At 47.9% G+C, this 15189-nt stretch overlaps 1 protein-coding gene across 1 annotated transcript in view; it reads right to left on the reverse strand.

Moving 5' to 3' along the window:
• Window positions 1–6505: 6505 nt before the first annotated feature.
• The window catches only part of ERCC2 (ERCC excision repair 2, TFIIH core complex helicase subunit), a 41408-nt gene continuing 32724 nt past the window's right edge, over window positions 6506–15189 (reverse strand). The window contains exons 15-24 of the mRNA XM_056539841.1: window positions 15062–15163; window positions 14922–14985; window positions 14725–14846; window positions 14519–14611; window positions 14368–14440; window positions 14219–14289; window positions 13885–14028; window positions 10599–10742; window positions 6777–6894; window positions 6506–6664 (exon numbers count right to left, since the gene is read on the reverse strand). Coding sequence (XP_056395816.1) covers window positions 6802–6894; window positions 10599–10742; window positions 13885–14028; window positions 14219–14289; window positions 14368–14440; window positions 14519–14611; window positions 14725–14846; window positions 14922–14985; window positions 15062–15163 — 906 coding nt within the window. The 3' untranslated portion in view covers window positions 6506–6664; window positions 6777–6801. The remainder of the gene's footprint in view (window positions 6665–6776; window positions 6895–10598; window positions 10743–13884; window positions 14029–14218; window positions 14290–14367; window positions 14441–14518; window positions 14612–14724; window positions 14847–14921; window positions 14986–15061; window positions 15164–15189) is intronic.

Raw genomic sequence — 15189 nt, forward strand, 5'->3', positions numbered from 1 at the left:
ATGACCAGATAATACCTCCATGCTGTTACTGAAAAGAACCCACTAAACAAAGACCAATATTCCCATCTATACATTGACTAATAGTGGTAGACACAGGCTCTACAGACCATATCAGGGATTACAGTGCAGTGTCATCTTCTTGGGAGTTGTTCCCTTTTCTTTTCTCTTCCTGACAATTTATTTTCCACAGCTTTACCGCTCTTACAGTAAAGAAGCTTGTTCAACTTTGGAGACTGAACCTATTGTAAATTGTAAATCACTTCCTCTCCTGTAGTGATCTTGCCTGCTCCATAGATACACAGCTCTTACAGTAAAGAAGTCTGGTCCCTGATTGCTTTAGCATGGCAAGGCACTCATGTATTCTATATATTCACATCAGAGTTCATCACTGAATCATCTTGTCCTCTCCTGTAGTGAATCCTCCTGAGGTGATTCCACCACAGCTTCACCGCTTTTACAGTAAAGAAGCTTTTTTACCTTTGGAGACTGAACCTATATTTCTTCAGCAGGCAGGGGGCATCCTTGTATTCTATACATACAGTCTATCAGTAAATTATCACTTCCTTTCTTGTAGTGATCTCTCCTGAGGTAAGTCCACCACAGCTTCACTGCTCTTGGAGTAAAGAATCCTGGTCACCTCCTTGCTGCAGCATAACAAGGCATTCATACATTCTATACATACACATCAGAGTTAATCATGGAATCATCTTGTCCTCTCCTAAAGTGACCTCTCCTGAGGTTACTCCCCCACAGCTTCACAAGCTCTTACAGTAAAGAAGCTTATTCACCTTTAGAGACTAAGTCTACATTCCTCCAGCAGAAGCAAGTGTACTTGTATGCTATATACACAGTTTATCAGTAAATTACTAATTCCTTTGCTGCAGGGGTCTCTTCTGAAGTGACTCCATCTCAGATTCACTGCTCTTACAGTAAAGAATCCTGTTCACCTTTGGAGAGTGAAACTACGTTCCTCCAGCAGAAGGGGACATCCTTGTATTACATACATACAGTATAACAGTAAATGATCACTTCCTTTCCTAAAGTGATCTCTCCTTAGATGACTCCACCACAGATTCACTGCTCTTACAGTAAAGAAGCCTGGTCACCTTTTCAGACTGAACCTACTTTCCTCAATCAGAAGAGGACATCCTTGTATTTCATACATACTGTAGAACAGTAAATTATCACTTCCTTTCCTAAAGTGATCTCTCCTTAGACTCCACCACAGATTCACTGCTCTTACAGTAAAGAAGCCTGGTCACCTCATTGCTTCGGCATGACTGGGCACTCATGTATGCTATACATTTACATCAGAGTTTATCATTGAACCATCTTGTCCTCTCCTGTAGTGATCTCTCTTAAAGTAACTCCAAAGTTTTACTGCTCTCACAGTAAAGAAGCCTGATCACCTCATTGCTTCGGTATGACAGGAAACCCATGTATCCTATACATTCACATCAGAGTTCGACACTGAATCATCTGGTCCCCACCTATAGTGATCCCTCCTGAGCTATCTATCCTATTCTATTGCATCCCTGCTTTTACAGTAAAGAAGCCTGGTCACCTCTGGAGACTGAACTTTCCTTTCTCTAGGCTAGGGGACACTACATGGAACAGTTTTGTATACAGGTCATTCCGATAGAGATTTATTCTGGATTCTCAGACGTCTCTTCCCTGTAATTCCCGGATAATCCCCCGGTTCCTGCGGCCTCTTCGCCGTTTCGTGGCTCTTCTTCTTCCTACTCTCTCCAGGACTTGGAAGACCAAAGTGGCAGATTCCAGATGAGGCGGCACTAATGCTTTATAATCAGTTATAATACCGCCCGTGGCTTAATGCGTGGCATTATCCTGCCGGCCTTGGCAGCAGCTGACTGGCATTGTGCTCTATGATCTAGCCCTACACCCAGATCCTTCTCCACCACGGACTCTCTTAGTGCCTCAGCAGCTCGTAAATCATAGACATCTCCCCCCATAGACTTTGCTGGTTCAGATTCATCTTGGGAATATGTTTGAGGTGGCATGTGGGTGGCACTGGGGGGGGGCACAGGTCAGCCATGTGGGGGGCCGCCACAGCCTTGTGCTGCTGGGATCCTCCTTCTAAGTCCTGCAATCGGTATCTGTCTGCCGAGGCTTTATTTAGACTCCTGACTCTGCCAAGTATTGAGTGTCCGGAGAGTGCCAACCCATGCCGGCCCGCACAATATATACACCGCACAGCTGAAAAAGTTTGTGCCCCCCCCCTCCCCCTCTTATTGTGTAACATTGGTGTAAAAAGCGATGTCCACATGGTGATCAACATTCATTACCCTCCAATTGGAATAGTTGGGGAAACTCTAAACCTCACTCCACTTTACCCTATGCCGCACACTTAACCTTGCTTAGCCCCGTCAGCAAACCTGGACGAAGCCCTCATGTCCTGCAGACTTTACGGGAGTGTTTTCCAAGCAGGGTGCCTCCAGCTGTTTCAAAACTACAACTCCCAGCATGCCCGGACAGCCGAAGGCTGTCCGGGCATGCTGGGAGTTGTAGTTTTGAAACAGCTGGAGACACACTATTTGAAAAACACTGCTTCACGGGATGACATCTATTTACCCCTTTAAACTTTTTGCCCATTTTGTTATGGATACAAGATGGAATTCAAATAGATTTAAAGGGGTACTCCAAAAAAATTATAATAATAATAAAATTCAAATTAAAGGGGTTATCCAGGAAAAAAAAACTTTATATATAAATATAAATCAACTGGCTCCAGAAAGTTAATCAGATTTGTAAATTACTTCTATAAAAAAAAAATCATAATCCTTTCAGTACTTATGAGCTGCTGAAGTTGAGTTGTTCTTTTCTGTCTAAGTCCTCTCTGATGACACCTGTCTCGGGAAGTGTCCAGAGTAGAAGCAAATCCCAACTCTTCTACTCTGTGCAGTTCCCGAGACAAGCAGAGATGTCAGCAGAGAGCACTGTTGCCAGACAGAAAAGAACAACTCAACTTCAGCAGCTGATAATTATTGGAAGGATTAAGATTTTTTTTTTATAGAAGTAATTTACAAATCTGTTTAACTTTGTGGAGCCAGTTGAGTGTGTATATTTATATATAATTTTTTTTTCTTCCTGGAATACCCCTTTAAATGGTGACAAAAAGTTAAACAGATTTGTAAATGAATTCTATATAAATATCTTAATCCTTAGAGTACTTATCAGTTGCTGTATGCTCCAGAGGAAGTCTGAGCACAGTGCTCTCTGCTGCACCTCTGTCCGTGTCAGGAACTGTCCAGAGGAGGAGAAAACAGTTCCTGACACGGACAGAGGTGGCAGCAGAGAGCATTTTGTTCAGAATGGAAAGAACTACACAACTTCCTCTGGAGCATACAGCAGCTGATAAGTACTGGAAGGATTAAAGGGGTAGCCCGGTGGGAAAAAATGTTTTAGGCTCAAACGGTGTCAGAAAGTTAAACAGATTTGTTAATTCTATTCTATTTAAAAATCTTAAAGGGGTTCTCCACCATAAGGTGATTTTAGTACATACCTGGCAGGCAGTAATGGACATGCTTAGGAAGGATTTGCGCTTGTCTTGGGGATAAATGGCTATGTTGTGAGATTACCATAACACTGTGGCTAGCTATTTGTGAACCGGTATTTCCTGTTTGACTTTTCTTTTTCTGACTACAAATCCCACAATTCCATTTCCCTCCCTCCCACACATCAGCCACCCCACCCATTGAAACATAAATGAGCTGCATCCATTCAAATATGTGCGGTTTTCAATCAGGGTGCCTACAGCTGTTGCAGATTGATCTCTCTCCCACCAAGCGATTGCTCCACCCATTGAAGCAGACAGGCTCCTTGTCATCAGCTGACTAGTGATGTCAGGTCTCGGCCGCATTGCAAGCTGGGAAAAATCTGAGACAACAGTCATTTTGTATGCTGGTAAAAATAAATATTGGGGTGAAAATCACAGAAGAATTGTGAGAAAACCGTCACACACAGGTACAGACACTATATTATGAACTACACTAACTGTACAGTCAAATAAAAAAAATCCTGGAATACCCCTTTAATCCTTCCAGTACTTATCAGCTGCTGTATTCTACAGAGAAAGTTGTGTAGTTCTTTTCAGTCTAACCACAGTGCTCTCTGCTGACACCTCTGTCCATGTCAAGAACTGTCCAGAGCAGGAGAGGTTTGCTACAGGAATTTGTTTGTACTCTGGACAGTTCCTGACACAGACAGAGGTGTCAGCAGAGAGCACTGTGGTCAGACTGGAAAGAACTACACAACTTCCTCTAGAGCATACAGCAGCTGATAAGTACTGGAAGGATTAAAGGGGTACTCTGGTGTAATGTTTTAAACTCAACTGGTGCCAGAAAGTCAAACAGATTTTTAAATAACTTCTATTTAAAAATCTTAATCCTTCCAGTACTTATCAGCTGCTGTATGCTCTAGAGGAAGTTGTGTAGTTCTTTCCAGTCTGACCACAGTGCTCTCTGCTGACACCTCTGTCCATGTCAAGAACTGTCCAGAGAAGGAGAGGTTTGCTACAGGAATTTGTTTGTACTCTGGACAGTTCCTGACACAGACAGAGGTGTCAGCAGAGAGCACTGTGGTCAGACTGGAAAGAACTACACAACTTCCTCTAGAGCATACAGCAGCTGATAAGTACTGGAAGGATTAAAAGGGTACTCTGGTGTAATGTTTTAAACTCAACTGGTGCCAGAAAGTCAAACAGATTTTTAAATAACTTCTATTTAAAAATCTTAATCCTTCCAGTACTTATTTTTCTGGGATGTGATGTGACTAGAAGCCGAAATTTTATTTTAATAGTACGGACATTTACGCACCTGGCAATACCAACTATGTTGATTTATTTTATTTTTGCCTTTTTGTTTGGTAAAATGGAAAAAGAGGGGAATTTAAAAAAAAAATTATTGGGGGAGGAGCTTATTCACTTAAAACTTTTTTTCTTTTTTTACACTATTGTCAATGTATTTATTTATTGTGTATTTATTGCAATCCTAGGCTTCAGTGTTATCTGCTATCTACTTCTCTGCTCTGCCGGAAGGCCAAAGCAGGTGAGTGGAGTTCCATCGGCCATCTTAAAGGGGTACTCCGGTAGAAAACTATTTTTTTTTTTTTTAAATCAACTGGTACCAGAAAGTTAAAACAGATTTTTAAATGACTTCTATTTACAAATCTTAATCCTTCCAGTACTTATCAGCTGCTATATACCACAGAGGAAGTTGTATAGTTCTTTCCAGTTTGACAACAGTGCTCTCTGCTGACACCTCAGTCCATGTCAGGAACTGTTTGGAGTAGGAGAAAATCCCCATATCAAACCTCTCCTGGTCTGCACAGTTCCTGACATGGACAGAGGTGTCAGCAGAGAGCACTGGGGTCAGACAGAAAATAACTATTCCATTTCCTGTGGAGCATACAGCAGCTGATAAGTACTGGAAGAGTTAACATTTTTGAAATAGAAATAATTTACAAATCTGTATAACTTTCTGGCACCAGTTGATTTAATTATTATTATTTTTTCCCACCGGAGTACCCCTAAAACACATTGGACCACTGAGATTGCACCCCGGGGGTCCGATGTGTGTCTATACACACACCCAATATTTCAGATGCCCTGAATAGTATTGAGGTGGGGGTGAAGGATACCTACCCCGGGCACTGTGTATATATCTTATAGGAAGCAACAAAGACTCATACTTTTAAGTGATGTCATCAGTTACATTATATTCACTTGGATCATGAAAATAACAGAAAAATAGAATTTCAGTGAAAATTCTGTGTCCGAAAAGTCAGTTTAGAACTACGAAATTTTATCTACAAATCGAGAACATTTTTTTCTTTTAGATTTTAGAATTTTGTGAGAAAAATCTCTTCTATTGAGGCAGCAGGTCTGGAGACCGGAGTGAGAAGCGAGTAAAAGTATCTCTCCTCCAGAAGAAAGAGTCGGCCCTCTAGTGCCACCTAGTGGACAACCAGATATTTTTCTTCTGGAAGTAGCTAATTTGCATGTTTTTGTTTTTTTTCCCCCAGGGAGCATTGTCCGATCTATTGGAATTAGTATATTACCCCCCCCCCCCCCCCCCCCCCGCCGAATCAACCAGTGTTTTCCAACCAGGGTGCCTCCAGCTGTTTCAAAACTACAACTCCCAGCATGCCTGGATACACGCTATAACGGCTTATTCGTAAAATACAGTGACAGCTTCTGCTTTATTTACAGAAAATTTGAAAAAGAACAAGTCTGAAAATGATCGATTGTACATCACCAAAAATTCTTTAAAAAAATAAAATAAAAAATAAAAAACAATAAAAAAAAAATTAAAGTTAAATTTTTCATTTAAAGATCTGTATCACAAATAATGCTAAAATCCTGCAGTTTTCACTCTGGCCACTGGGCGGACCATAGACAGTCACTTCCTGTTTTTAATGTTATGGCTGCCGGGTGTAAATCCGTATAGTGAGTATTTGTATACAGATCACTCCGGTCACACACACAGATAAGAAATGTGATTTATTCAGTATGTAAAAACACATACAGCGTCCTCGGGGGCCAGCAGGAGGTCCGCACAGGGGCCCCCCCTCATAGGTCACATCCTGGACACAAGTCAGGACTGGAGGAAAACCAGGAGACAACAGTGTTTTTGAACCAGGGTGCCTCCAGCTGTTGCAACACTACAACTCCCAGCATGCCCGGACAGCCTTCGGCTGTCCGGGCATGCTGGGAGTTGTAGTGTTGCAACAGCTGGAGGCACCCTGGTTTGGAAAGCCTGTCTTAGAGGTTGAAAGAAATGGTCACACTTGATGGGCGATCTCCTGTATCTTCTGCAGCATCTCCTCGGACTGTAGCTGCTCCAACGTCAACAGAGACAGGCCCAGCTGGTCCTCCTACGGAAGAGACAGAGAGGATGAAAAGAGACAGTCCAGCTGGATGTCCTACAGAAAAGACAGAACATGAACAGAGACAGCCCAGCTGGTCCTCATATACAAGAGACAGAGAACATGAACAGAGACAGCACAGATGGACCTCCTACAGAAAAGACAGAGAACATGAACAGAGACAGTCCAAATGGATGTCTGACAGAACATGAACAACCCAGTTGGACCTCCTATAGAAGAGACAGCCCAGCTGGAACTCCTATAGAAGAGACAGCCCAGCTGGGCCTCCTATACAAGAGACAGCCCAGCTGGACCTCCAATAGAAAAGACAGCCCAGCTGGACCTCCTATAGAAGAGACAGCCCAGCTGGACCGCCTATGGAAAAGACAGTCCAGTTGGACCTCCTATAGAAGAGACAGCACAGTTGGACCTCCTATAGAAGAGACAGCCCAGCAGGGCCTCCTATAGAAGAGACAGCCCAGCTGGACCTCCTATAGAAGAGACATTCCAGTTGGGCCTCCTATAGAAGAGACAGTCCAGCAGAACCTCCTATAGAAGAGACAGCACAGTTGGACCTCCTATAGAAGAGACAGCACAGTTGGACCTCCTATAGAAGAGAAAGCACAGATGGACCTCCTATAGAAGAGACAGCACAGATGGACCTCCTATAGAAGAGACAGCACAGGTGGACCTCCTATAGAAGAGACAGCACAGATGGACCTCCTATAGAAGAGACAGCACAGATGGACCTCCTATAGAAGAGACAGCACAGATGGACCTCCTATAGAAAAGACAGCACAGTTGGACCTCCTACAGAAAAGACAGAGAACATGAACAGAGACAGTCCAAATGGATGTCTGACAGAACATGAACAACCCAGCTTGACCTCCTATAGAAGAGACAGCCCAGCTGGACCTCCTATAGAAGAGACAGTCCAGCTGGACCTCCTATAGAAGAGACAGCCCAGCTGGACCTCCTATAGAAGAGACAGCCCAGCTGGACCTCCTATAGAAGAGACAGCCCAGCTGGACCTCCTATAGAAGAGACAGCCCAGCAGGGCCTCCTATAGAAGAGACAGCCCAGCTGGACCTCCTATAGAAGAGACAGTCCAGCTGAACCTCCTATAGAAGAGACAGCCCAGCTGGACCTCCTATAGAAGAGACAGCCCAGCTGGACCTCCTATAGAAGAGACAGCCCAGCTGGACCTCCTATAGAAGAGACAGCCCAGCTGGACCTCCTATAGAAGAGACAGCCCAGCAGAACCTCCTATAGAAGAGAGTCCAGTTGGACCTCCTATAGAAAAGACAGCACAGTTGGACCTCCTATAGAAGAGACAGCCCAGTTGGACCTCCTATAGAAGAGACAGTCCAGCTGGACCTCCTATAGAAGAGACAGTCCAGCTGGACCTCCTATAGAAGAGACAGTCCAGCTGGACCTCCTATAGAAGAGACAGTCCAGCTGGACCTCCTATAGAAGAGACAGCCCAGCTGGACCTCCTATAGAAGAGACAGCCCAGCTGGGCCTCCTATAGAAGAGACAGCCCAGCTGGACCTCCTATAGAAGAGACAGCCCAGCTGGACCTCCTATAGAAGAGACAGTCCAGCAGAACCTCCTATAGAAGAGACAGTCCAACTGGACCTCCTATAAAAGAGACAGCACAGTTGGACCTCCTATAGAAAAGACAGCACAGTTGGACCTCCTAAAGAAGAGAGAGCACAGTTGGACCTACTATAGAAGAGACAGCACAGATGGACCTCCTATAGAAGAGACAGCACAGTTGGACCTCGTATAGAAGAGACAGCCCAGCAGGGCCTCCTATAGAAGAGACAGCCCAGCTGGGCCTCCTATAGAAGAGACAGCCCAGCTGGGCCTCCTATACAAGAGACAGCCCAGCTGGGCCTCCTATACAAGAGACAGCCCAGCTGGACCTCCAATAGAAAAGACAGCCCAGCTGGACCTCCTATAGAAGAGACAGCCCAGCTGGACCGCCTATGGAAAAGACAGTCCAGTTGGACCTCCTATAGAAGAGACAGCACAGTTGGACCTCCTATAGAAGAGACAGCCCAGCAGGGCCTCCTATAGAAGAGACAGCCCAGCTGGACCTCCTATAGAAGAGACATTCCAGTTGGGCCTCCTATAGAAGAGACAGTCCAGCAGAACCTCCTATAGAAGAGACAGTCCAGCTGGACCTCCTATAGAAGAGACAGCACAGTTGGACCTCCTATAGAAGAGACAGCACAGTTGGACCTCCTATAGAAGAGACAGCACAGATGGACCTCCTACAGAAAAGACAGAGAACATGAACAGAGACAGTCCAAATGGATGTCTGACAGAACATGAACAACCCAGCTTGACCTCCTATAGAAGAGACAGCCCAGCAGGGCCTCCTATAGAAGAGACAGCCCAGCAGGGCCTCCTATAGAAGAGACAGTCCAGCTGGACCTCCTATAGAAGAGACAGTCCAGCTGGACCTCCTATAGAAGAGACAGTCCAGCTGGACCTCCTATAGAAGAGACAGTCCAGCTGGACCTCCTATAGAAGAGACAGCCCAGCTGGACCTCCTATAGAAGAGACAGCCCAGCTGGACTTCCTATAGAAGAGACAGCCCAGCAGAACCTCCTATAGAAGAGAGTCCAGTTGGACCTCCTATAGAAAAGACAGCACGGTTGGACCTCCTATAGAAGAGACAGCACAGTTGGACCTCCTATAGAAGAGACAGCCCAGCTGGACCTCCTATAGAAGAGACAGCCCAGCTGGACCTCCTATAGAAGAGACAGCCCAGCTGGACCTCCTATAGAAGAGACAGCCCAGTTGGACCTCCTATAGAAGAGACAGCCCAGCTGGACCTCCTATAGAAGAGACATTCCAGTTGGGCCTCCTATAGAAGAAACAGCCCAGCTGGACCTCCTATAGAAGAGACAGTCCAGCAGAACCTCCTATAGAAGAGACAGTCCAGCTGGACCTCCTATAAAAGAGACAGCACAGTTGGACCTCCTATAGAAAAGACAGCCCAGCTGGACCTCCTATAGAAGAGACAGCCCAGCTGGACCTCCTATAGAAGAGACAGCCCAGCTGGACCTCCTATAGAAGAGACAGCCCAGCAGAACCTCCTATAGAAGAGAGTCCAGTTGGACCTCCTATAGAAGAGACAGCACAGTTGGACCTCCTATAGAAGAGACAGCACAGTTGGACTTCCTATAGAAGAGACAGCACAGTTGGACCTCCTATAGAAGAGACAGCACAGTTGGACCTCCTATAGAAGAGACAGCCCAGCTGGACCTCCTATAGAAAAGACAGCCCAGCTGGACCTCCTATAGAAAAGACAGCCCAGCTGGACCTCCTATAGAAGAGACAGCCCAGCTGGACCTCCTATAGAAGAGACAGCCCAGCTGGACCTCCTATAGAAGAGACAGCCCAGCTGGACCTCCTATAGAAGAGACAGGCCAGCTGGACCTCCTATAGAAGAGACAGCCCAGCTGGACCTCCTATAGAAGAAACAGCCCAGCAGAACCTCCTATAGAAGAGACAGCCCAGCAGAACCTCCTATAGAAGAGACAGCCCAGCTGTCCCTCCTGAGAAGGTTACACTTGAGCAGTCTACCAACAGGACTTCTCTCCGGGTCTAACATTATTAATACGAGGCCAGCTGTCATGTGATCAGTCCTCAGGGTTTGATGGGTATTAGTTAGGAGGTGCTGGGAAGGGTTAACTCACCCTGCGGAATGGTTGTGCCATTTCTCTCAGGAAGTGTCGGGAGAGGTGGATGCACTCGTCCACCGTCAGGTTCAGGTTGGCATCTACCAGATGTTCCTGAATCCACAGCGGTAACTTTCCCCTCTTGTCGGATCGCGCATATCTCTGTGAAGGGGAGATCATCATGTGGACACAGCATGTGACCCCATCACATGTACACATGGGAGGAGCCTGTCCTGACCACATCACACGTACACATGGGAGGAGCCTATCCTGACCACATCACACATACACATGGGAGGAGCCTATCCTGACCACATCACACGTACACATGGGAGGAGCCTATCCTGACCACATCACACGTACACATGGGAGGAGCCTATCCTGACCACATCACACATACACATGGGAGGAGCCTGTCCTGACCACATCACATGTACACATGGGAGGAGCCTGTCCTGACCACATCACACGTACACATGGGAGGAGCCTATCCTGACCACATCACACATACACATGGGAGGAGCCTGTCCTGACCACATCACATGTACACATGGGAGGAGCCTATCCTGACCACATCACACATACACATGGGAGGAGCCTGTCCTGACCCCATCACATGTACACATGGGAGGAGCCTATCCTGACCCCATCACATGTACACATGGGAGGAGCCTATCCTGACCACATCACACGTACACATGGGAGGAGTCTGTCCTGACCACATCACATGTACACATGGGAGGAGCCTGTCCTGACCACATCACATGTACACATGGGAGGAGCCTGTCCTGTCAGCAGCCACATCACACATAAACATGGGAGGAGCCTGTCCTGACCCCATCACATGAACACATGTGAGGAGCCTGTCCTGACCCCATCACATGAACACATGGGAGGAGCCTGTCCTGACCACATCACACATAAAAATGGGAGGAGCCTGTCCTGACCCCATCACATGAACACATGGGAGGAGCCTGTCCTGACCCCATCACATGTACACATGGGAGGAGCCTGTCCTGACCCCATCACACGTACACATGTGAGGAGCCTATCCTGATCCTGACCACATCACACGTACACATGGGAGGAGCCTGTCCTGACCACATCACACGTACACATGGGAGGAGCCTGTCCTGACCACATCACACGTACACATGGGGGGAGCCTGTCCTGACCACATCACACGTACACATGGGAGGAGCCTATCCTGACCACATCACACATACACATGGGAGGAGCCTGTCCTGACCACATCACACGTACACATGGGAGGAGCCTATCCTGACCACATCACACATACACATGGGAGGAGCCTATCCTGACCCCATCACACGTACACATGGGATGAGCCTATCCTGACCCCATCACATGTACACATGGGAGGAGCCTATCCTGACCACATTACACGTACACATGGGAGGAGACTATCCTGACCACATCACATGTACACATGGGAGGAGCCTATCCTGACCACATCACACACATACACATGGGAGGAGCCTATCCTGACCCCCTCACACGTACACATGGGAGGAGCCTGTCCTGACCCCATCACATGTACACATGGGAGGAGCCTATCCTGACCCCATCACATGTACACATGGGAGGAGAATATCCTGACCACATCACACGTACACATGGGAGGAGCCTGTCCTGACCACATCACATGTACACATGGGAGGAGCCTGTCCTGACCACATCACATGTACACATGGGAGGAGCCTGTCCTGTCAGCAGCCACATCACACATAAACATGGGAGGAGCCTGTCCTGACCCCATCACATGAACACATGTGAGGAGCCTGTCCTGACCCCATCACATGAACACATGGGAGGAGCCTGTCCTGACCACATCACACATAAAAATGGGAGGAGCCTGTCCTGACCCCATCACATGAACACATGGGAGGAGCCTGTCCTGACCCCATCACATGTACACATGGGAGGAGAATATCCTGACCACATCACACGTACACATGGGAGGAGCCTGTCCTGACCACATCACATGTACACATGGGAGGAGCCTGTCCTGACCACATCACATGTACACATGGGAGGAGCCTGTCCTGTCAGCAGCCACATCACACATAAACATGGGAGGAGCCTGTCCTGACCCCATCACATGAACACATGTGAGGAGCCTGTCCTGACCCCATCACATGAACACATGGGAGGAGCCTGTCCTGACCACATCACACATAAAAATGGGAGGGGCCTGTCCTGACCCCATCACATGAACACATGGGAGGAGCCTGTCCTGACCCCATCACATGTACACATGGGAGGAGCCTGTCCTGACCACATGACACGTACACATGTGAGGAGCCTATCCTGATCCTGACCACATCACACGTACACATGGGAGGAGCCTGTCCTGACCACATCACACGTACACATGGGGGGAGCCTGTCCTGACCACATCACACGTACACATGGGAGGAGCCTGTCCTGACCACATCACACGTACACATGGGAGGAGCCTGTCCTGACCACATCACACGTACACATGGGAGGAGCCTGTCCTGACCCCAACACATGTACACATGGGAGGAGCCTATCCTGACCACATCACACGTACACAGGGGAGGAGCCTATCCTGACCACATCACATGTACACATGGGAGGAGCCTGTCCTGTCAGCAGCCACATCACACATAAACATGGGAGGAGCCTGTCCTGACCCCATCACATGAACATATGGGAGGAGCATATCCTGACCACATCACATGAACACATGGGAGGAGCCTGTCCTGACCACATCACTCGTACACATGGGAGGAGCCTATCCTGACCCCATCACATGAACACATGGGAGGAGCCTGTCCTGACCCCATCACACGTACACATGGGAGGAGCCTGTCCTGACCACATCACACGTACACATGGGAGGAGCCTGTCCTGTCAGCAGCAACGTCACGTGTGCACATGGGAGGAGCCTGTCCTGACCCCATCACACGTACACATGGGAGGAGCCTGTCCTGACCACATCACACGTACACATGGGAGGAGCCTGTCCTGACCACATCACATGAACACATGGGAGGAGCCTGTCCTGACCACATCACACGTACACGTGGGAGGAGCCTGTCCTGACCACATCACATGAACACATGGGAGGAGCCTGTCCTGTCAGCAGACACATTATATTTACATACAGGTGGAGCATGTTAGTAGATGATGGCCACAGGTTGGCCCCTGTACAGGTCACACAGCATGCTCACAACACTCCCCTATAAAAGTCAATCAGATGGCCACAGCTCCCCTCCTGCCCCTCTTGTTGTACATTGGGGAAAAGTAACTTTACCTTATCAGCAAACAGCATGATCCCATAGTCCGTCTTCCCACGTATGGCTCGGCCCACGCACTGCGCGGCGTGTCTCATGGCATCGAACGTCAGGAAATCGTTCTCCCGTAGGTGGAACTGATCGCGCAGGAACTGGAGGCGAGCCTGGAGGACGAGAAGCAGAAAAAGAAAAAACTAATGGGCAGCATTCCCGAACCAGGGTGCCTCCAGCTGTTGCAAAACTACAACTCCCAGTATGCCCGGACAGCCGTTGGCTGTCCGGGCATACCGGGAGTTGTGGTTTTGCAATAGCTGGAGGCACACTGTATGGGAAACAAATGATCTAGAGACTAACCTTCAGTATCCGGCTCTGGGTGTACACATAGGGGATCCCGAACATGATCACGGCGCGGCCATAGTGGTGGACTGCGGGGGAGGAGCAAACACATGGTCATGTGATGTCATAGAGCGGGAACAGTCAAATAAAGCCCGGCCCCCGTTTACCGAAATCAATTCCTTCAGACACTTTTCCGCGAGCGACAGAGAGTAAGATGGCGCCTCGACCGTTCTCACAGGCCTGAAACGGTGGCTTGTTAGTAGGGTATCCCCCCACAACAGACCCCCCCCCCCCCCAAAGACCTAAACTGGTCCTCACCTCCTGATACTTCTCTAGGGCCACACTGGTCTCCGCCCCGTCCTGGGTCTCGATGAAGATCAGCTTGTTCCTCTGGATGTTCTCCAGAATTCCCTGTGGAGACACGGAAGAAGTTCAGTGGTCACATACATCATGGCTGCCGCCTAGCAGAGGGGGGCGCCACCTGACCCCCACACATTATAAGGAATACCACAGATAGGACTCACCTGTTCGTACCACGAGGCCACTATGTTCTCCATATACTGGTAGCTGGTGAAGAATCCCACTATCCCATCAGGGACAATGGCGGACATCTCCAGGAGAAGGTTCCCATAGTTTCGCATGACAGCTGTGGAGGTCAGAGGTCAGTCACATGACATAGAAAGCCCCCAGGGGGCCACACATTCAGAACAAAATCTCTTACCCAGATCCTCCCTTGTCTCAAACTTTGAGCTCATCGCTACTTGGTCGTTTCCACGGGCGATGACCTGTGGAGATGGCAACAAGAGGTTTACGCCCAGGTGCTGTTGCTATGGTTACCACCTCACCCTATGCTTTCCTTACCATCGGACACAGGCAGACCCGGGCAAGTGTCATTGTGAATGTTGCCATGGTTACGGGTCGGAAGTCCAGAATTTTGGGATAGATGTCCAGCGGGGAGAGAGTCTGCGGGAGACAAAGAGTTAACGGTG

The sequence above is a fragment of the Hyla sarda genome, chromosome 9 (assembly GCF_029499605.1).
Source record: "Hyla sarda isolate aHylSar1 chromosome 9, aHylSar1.hap1, whole genome shotgun sequence".
Lineage (NCBI taxonomy): Eukaryota > Metazoa > Chordata > Amphibia > Anura > Hylidae > Hyla > Hyla sarda.